At 45.3% G+C, this 6,195-nt stretch overlaps 1 protein-coding gene across 1 annotated transcript; it reads left to right on the top strand.

Annotated features, from left to right (window-relative positions):
* The first annotated feature begins 669 nt into the window (after positions 1 to 669).
* Positions 670 to 3,936, top strand: Slc25a5 (solute carrier family 25 member 5). The gene is made up of 4 exons (XM_020152439.2): positions 670 to 936; positions 1,886 to 2,372; positions 2,768 to 2,908; positions 3,523 to 3,936. Exons 1-4 carry the CDS (start codon positions 826 to 828, stop codon positions 3,678 to 3,680), a joined length of 897 nt encoding a protein of 298 aa, XP_020008028.1. The 5' UTR covers positions 670 to 825; the 3' UTR covers positions 3,681 to 3,936.
* Positions 3,937 to 6,195: the final 2,259 nt, after the last annotated feature.

Genomic DNA, 6,195 nt, shown 5'->3' with positions numbered 1-6,195 from the left:
TAAGATAAATGGTTTTTAGTGCACTACTAAAATACGAAAGTAATATAAAACCCCACCATGAACATACGACCAAAACTTTAAATAAAGACAGGATCTCATCCTTCATTTGCATGACCTTGATTCATGTGCCTCACCCTATCCCAGCTCTGGGTCTATAATTAAACTATTTGCAAAACTCGGTGACTAGACTGCAGACTCTAGATTTGCCTGTATGTTTTGGTTTTAGTTGTTTTGTTTTGACATAGGGGTCTCACCATTATCCCAGGCGAGCCTCGACCTCTATTTCAGCCTCCCAAATGCTGGGATTATACATGTGCACCCAAAGGTCCAGCTTGCAAGCTTTTAAATATGGCATTTAAATATGACTTATTTGATTACTGATGGGGTTTTTTGTTTGTTTCTTTGGGTTTTGGTGTCCTGATAACTACTGTGCTTCACCCTAGACCTGGCCCCGCACAGAGGTTTTTCTCCAGGCACACTGCAACTTCACCCATCCTCTCCCCAGTTCGAGGACCCTGTTGGGGTCTCCAGCGGACCCCTCTCGGTGCTGGGTCAGGTGCCGCAGGCGACCCAGGCGGGCGGTGCAAAGGGCGGCACCTGGCCCGACTTCCACAGCTCCTCCCCAGCACTTTGAGCGACTCAGCGGCTCTGCCACCCCGCGCGCTGGGGCTCATCGCCTGCCTTGATCCGCCCCTGACGCCGGCCCCTCGGGCTCCCGGTATATAAATCGGCCATTTGCGTTGCTCCGCCCCAGAGCCCGGGAGTCAAAGCCGGTTCTCAGCCTAGTCCTGTCCTGAAGTTTCCTGCCTCCTCTTTGCTTTCAACATGACAGATGCCACTATGTCCTTCGCCAAGGACTTCTTGGCAGGTGGAGTGGCCGCGGCCATCTCTAAGACTGCGGTAGCGCCCATCGAGCGTGTCAAGCTGCTGCTGCAGGTAGGTCCTGGGATGGAGGAAGCGCTGCGGGTCTGCCCAGAAAGCGGGTTACTCCAGGGGGTACGGCGGGGCTAACTCCTGTGACAAGGTGAGGGTAGGGGTGGCCACAACGTCGGATCAAAAGTCAAACTTAAGGGAGGTGGCCTTTAGTGACTTGAAGTCAGAGTCTAGGAAGGGATCTGAAGTAGAGGGAGGTGAGGGAGCTCAGGGGCGTGGTATCCTAGGGCAGAGAACTTGGATGGAGCAGCCTGGGGGAGACGGCCTCCGTGGTCTCGGGATCAAGGGCAAAACCTGAAAGTTAGCGGTAGAAAGAGGATCCCTGGCCTTACCAAAGACCACAAGGTCGCGGCAAGTAGTTAACAACTTTGGGGAGGCCAAGCGGACCGGTCCAGCCAGACACTAAGCCGGCAGACTCGCTCAAACCTCGCCGCCTTCCGGGAAGCCCATGTGCTTGGTTGCGTCCGCCCCCGCGCTGCCGTCACGGCCCCTCCGCCCGCCTCTCTGTGGCCTCGCTCTGGCTGTAGAGGGCGCGCCGAGATGAGCAGAGGGTTGGGTGGCACATGGGTCACTCCTAGAAGTGGGATGGAGGCGGAACGGGAAGGAAGCAAGCGCCTCAGGAGAACCTTAGACGTAGACTACGGTCACCTTCGTTGGTGGAGCTCACCCTAATTCCTCTGAACCTGGGACTGAGGTTCTTTCTCCCAGGTCTAAAGGTCACCGGTCCTATTGAGGGTGCCACCTCCCCACCTAAAAGGGTGGAGACTTAATGCCTGTGATGGTGCGGATCACCATCTGCTGTGACAGCTGCAGTAGGTCCAGCCCGTGTGATATATTTGGAAGAAGGGGAGCCAACCTTAAAGGGTTTTGATAGAGATGATATAGGTAAGCTCTTTCTTTTCCCTTCGCCATGCTTCTAACTTTCCCTCTTGGCCTCCTTCCTGTCTATCAGGTGCAGCATGCCAGCAAGCAAATTAGCGCAGATAAGCAATACAAAGGCATTATGGACTGTGTGGTTCGGATTCCCAAGGAGCAGGGAGTCCTGTCATTCTGGCGTGGTAACCTGGCCAACGTCATCAGATACTTCCCCACCCAGGCTCTCAACTTTGCCTTCAAAGATAAATACAAACAGATCTTCCTGGGCGGCGTGGACAAGAAGACGCAGTTTTGGCGCTATTTTGCAGGAAACCTGGCATCAGGTGGTGCTGCTGGGGCCACATCCTTGTGCTTTGTGTACCCTCTTGATTTTGCCCGTACCCGGCTAGCAGCTGATGTGGGCAAAGCCGGAGCTGAAAGGGAATTCAAAGGCCTCGGTGACTGCCTGGTTAAGATCTACAAATCTGATGGAATTAAGGGCCTATACCAAGGCTTTAATATGTCTGTGCAGGGTATTATTGTCTACCGGGCTGCCTACTTCGGTATCTATGATACCGCAAAGGGTAAGTTTGCTATGTGATTTGAAGATGTGTTTTTTTTTATTTTATTGTATTATTCATACGCGCATACAATGCTTGGGTCATTTCTCCCCCCTGCCCCCACCCCCTCCCTTACCACCCACTCCTCCCCCTCCTGCTCCCCCCCCTCAATACCCAGCAGAAACTATTTTGCCCTTATCTCTAATTTGAAGATGTGTTCTTATGAGACAATTTTACATTGTCTAATTTTATGAGACAACCTAAAATTCTAGGAGCCAGAGATTTGGTTTTTTGTTGTTGTTATCCAAGGGAGCCAAGCTCCTCCCATACACCACTCATGCACAGATGAAGTGTTTGGCAGATGTGGAAAACATCAGTAAAACTGCTTTTTGACAAAAATGTCTCTTTCCTATTCCCAGGAATGCTTCCAGATCCAAAAAATACTCACATCTTCATCAGCTGGATGATCGCACAATCCGTCACTGCCATTGCTGGCTTGGTCTCCTATCCCATTGACACTGTTCGCCGCCGCATGATGATGCAGTCAGGGCGCAAAGGAAGTAAGTTCCCCTTAAGCAGAAAACACAAGTCATAGGCATGGACAAGCTGTGCCCACAACCAGTGGTGCCTGCCTTTAAAAATGGCAGTTGGTGGGGGGAGGGAGGCTGGAATGGCTCAAGTGGTAGAGCACCTGCCTGGAAAGCATGAGGCCCTGAGTTCAAACTCCAGTACTGCCAAAAAAAAATTCCTTGGAAAAATGGCAGTCTGTTTAGGTTGAGGGATGGGGTTGATAGCAACTGTGTCTGCTACACAGCTACCTGCAAGCAAATGGCCCTTTAGATGCCTATGAATGAGGGTGCTTAAATAGTATTAGAGGTTAAGACCACTGGGTACTCTACAGATACTTGTTGTTCTTCAGTCACAGCATTAATATTTCAGTATTGCTCATGCTGATAATGTAAATGATGGATTTAAAACATGTAGACATTAGGGGCTGGGTGTGTAGCTCAGTAGTAGAGCACTTCCCTAGCCTGCCAAAGAGGCCCTGGGTTCCATCCCCAGCACTTCAGGAAAAAGAAACAACTGACTTAGTTATTATAGGTGGGGCTGTTTTATTTAGTCTAGTGCTTCCATTGACCTTCTGTCACCAACTGCACGTATTTATTCTTTGCAGCTGATATCATGTACACAGGCGCACTTGACTGCTGGAGGAAGATCGCTCGTGATGAAGGAAGCAAAGCTTTTTTCAAGGGTGCATGGTCCAATGTTCTCAGAGGCATGGGGGGTGCTTTTGTGCTTGTCTTATATGATGAAATCAAGAAGTACACATAAGTTATTTCCTAGGGTTTCCCTGTGAACAGGTGTGTTGTATTATACGGCATATCTTGGCCATTCTGGATACATTCTGAGCTGTCTATTTATTAATGGTAACTGTTTGCTGGTTGAAATGGGAAGCAATAATATTCATCTGACCACTTTTGTCTTAAAGCCATTCCCATGATGCCAATGATAGGACTCAAATTATATTTTTTATTTCATTCACTCCTGATAAATAACAAATTTGAAGAAATAAAATATCTAAAAATTTTGTTTGCTGTTTGTTTTCATATAAAAATATACTTTGTATTTGAGTAAGTGCTACATTTGAGTAAATGCTATAGCATCTCCTGAGATGGAGAATTTTTGAAATCAATTGTCAGCCATCAACTTATCAAAGAATAACTTAGTTGTTTGACTAGTCAACATTCCCAGTACATTAGCAAAATGAAATTCAGGCCCAGTGTACCCAAAAAATATTGATCTATTGCCTGTGGCCTGTCACAGTTGTATAAACTTTCTCCAAAAAGTACCATGTACCCACTTTTTCTACTCCTGTGGTTATTAAGCAAGAACTACAAGACAAATTAATCACTTTCAAATGGCTATTAACTTATGTGAATATCACCTCACTTAAACAAAATTTTCTAAATACAAGGCCATCATAGTTACCAGTTTTCATCTAGTGGCCTTCAGTCTTCGTGGCTCAAGCATTTTTATCTAATCTCAATCGAAGCAGAAGGTTAGACCTGGTGCAGTTACATACTGCTGAGATTGTAGTGCCATTAAAGATTACTGAAAGCTCTGATGACAGCTATGAGCTGTCATTTACAAAGAGGAAATGCTACAATGCTACATGCATTTTGCTTAGTATGCTAACCAGCCCTGTCAATGCAGGTTTCTTTTGAATAAGCCTTTATTTGGGATCCACACGAAAGTGTAATTTCTGTAGCTCTTGATTACAGCTCAAAAATCCAGTGGATTTTGCCTGTAACCTGAGATTTATATGAAGAATAAAGCACCCAGTCAGGTCACACCATTTATACAAAGTAAGATAAGTGGTCTGCATGTGCAGGTAACTCACTCTTGAGGAACACATCCCCACACTGGCATGCAGAAAGACCTATTCACAGGGGAATAACGGCACGTATCAGCACCTGAAAGATCCCAGGGTTTTTGTTGTGTGCCCCTTCACCAAGTACCTGAGTCATACTAGTATAGCTCAGTTGTTAACTATTTCAATGGAGAGGGTGAATTCAACAATGATATGTTGTAAGAACTTTCATAAATGTCACAATGTACCCCCAGTACAACAATAAAAATTTTTAAAAAGAACTATTCTGAGCACAGGAGGAGGTGGTATTGGTCTCTCCTGGCTCTTGGTATCGCTTTGTCCCAACTGTCATTTGCTATTAATGGTCATTCTCTTCCTTTGGGCAAGTAGGAGATGAAGAATGCCATCTTAGTGGTTTCTGGGAAAAAGAATTTGAAAAATAACACTGTTCTGTATCAGAAAGGCCTGAGCTAAAAACCTGGACTTAATTATGCTGCCAGGCAGGTTTCTTAATTTCTCTAAGCCTCAGTTTTCCTTATCTGTAAAATGAGGATAATAATGCCTGCCTTGGAGAGTTGTTGCAAAGTTAAATAGTTTATGCAAACCATTCACTATAGAACATAGGTAATACGGTAGAGTGGCTCAAGGGGTAGAGTGACTGCCTCACAAGCATGAGGCCCTGAGTTCAAGTCCCAGTACTGCAAAAAAAAAAGAACATAGTTAAAAAGCACCCCATAAGTGGTAACTATGAAAATTCGGAGGCAGTTGTTCAAATTTCAGGAACTCTAGAATCAGAAGTATCCGGATTTTAATGCGGGTTCTGCTGCTTATAGCTGCATGAGTTCAGGCTAGTCAAATATCCCAAAGCCTCAGTTTCCTTGTTTGTGAAATGAGGATATAATAATGCTAGTTGCTGGGTACCTGTGGCTCACGTCTATAATCCTAGCTACTTGGGAGGTTGAAATCAAGAAGATAGTGGTTCGAGGCCAGCTCAGGCAAATAATTCTCAAGACCCCATCTCCAAAATAATCAGAGCAAAATAGATCGGAGGTCTGGTTCAAGAGATAGAGCGCCTGCTTTACAAGCACAAAGCTCTGAGTTCAAATTCCAGTTCCACCAAAAAAATAAATAATAATAATAATGCTAATCATATTTCTTAGGGTTGTTGTGAGGGTCAAGTAAGATAAAATCTATTGAGCATTAAATATAATGATGCCAGGCATCTAATAAGTGCTCCAGTGTGAGGATTTTTCATTATTTGCCACCCATTTTTGTTGAACAATGATTTGCTGAAGTATAGTGCTATTTAAGAATGAATTCAAGTCCACCTCGTTTTCTGCCACAGCCTAGACCTACTATATTGAGTAGCTTTTATATAAAATAAACTTCAGCTTAGGTCTTTTTTGGTTATAGATTTTGTTCCTGAAAGGGAGTAAGAGGCTCTCCACTTAGTGCTGCATACACAATACAAGAGGA

Source organism: Castor canadensis, chromosome X (assembly GCF_047511655.1).
Source record: "Castor canadensis chromosome X, mCasCan1.hap1v2, whole genome shotgun sequence".
NCBI classification, from domain to species: Eukaryota; Metazoa; Chordata; class Mammalia; order Rodentia; family Castoridae; genus Castor; species Castor canadensis.
Note: the sequence above shows the minus strand (reverse complement) of the source record. Positions and strands in the feature narration are given on the sequence as shown.

Bases quoted from the DNA above. Each gene is read 5' to 3' on its own strand.
- Slc25a5 (XM_020152439.2), top strand. From the start codon at position 826: ATGACAGATGCCACTATGTCCTTCGCCAAGGACTTCTTGGCAGGTGGA. The intron at 2,373-2,767 runs GTAAGTTTGCTA...TCCTATTCCCAG, and splicing joins TATCTATGATACCGCAAAGG to GAATGCTTCCAGATCCAAAA. The intron at 2,909-3,522 runs GTAAGTTCCCCT...TATTCTTTGCAG, and splicing joins GCAGTCAGGGCGCAAAGGAA to CTGATATCATGTACACAGGC.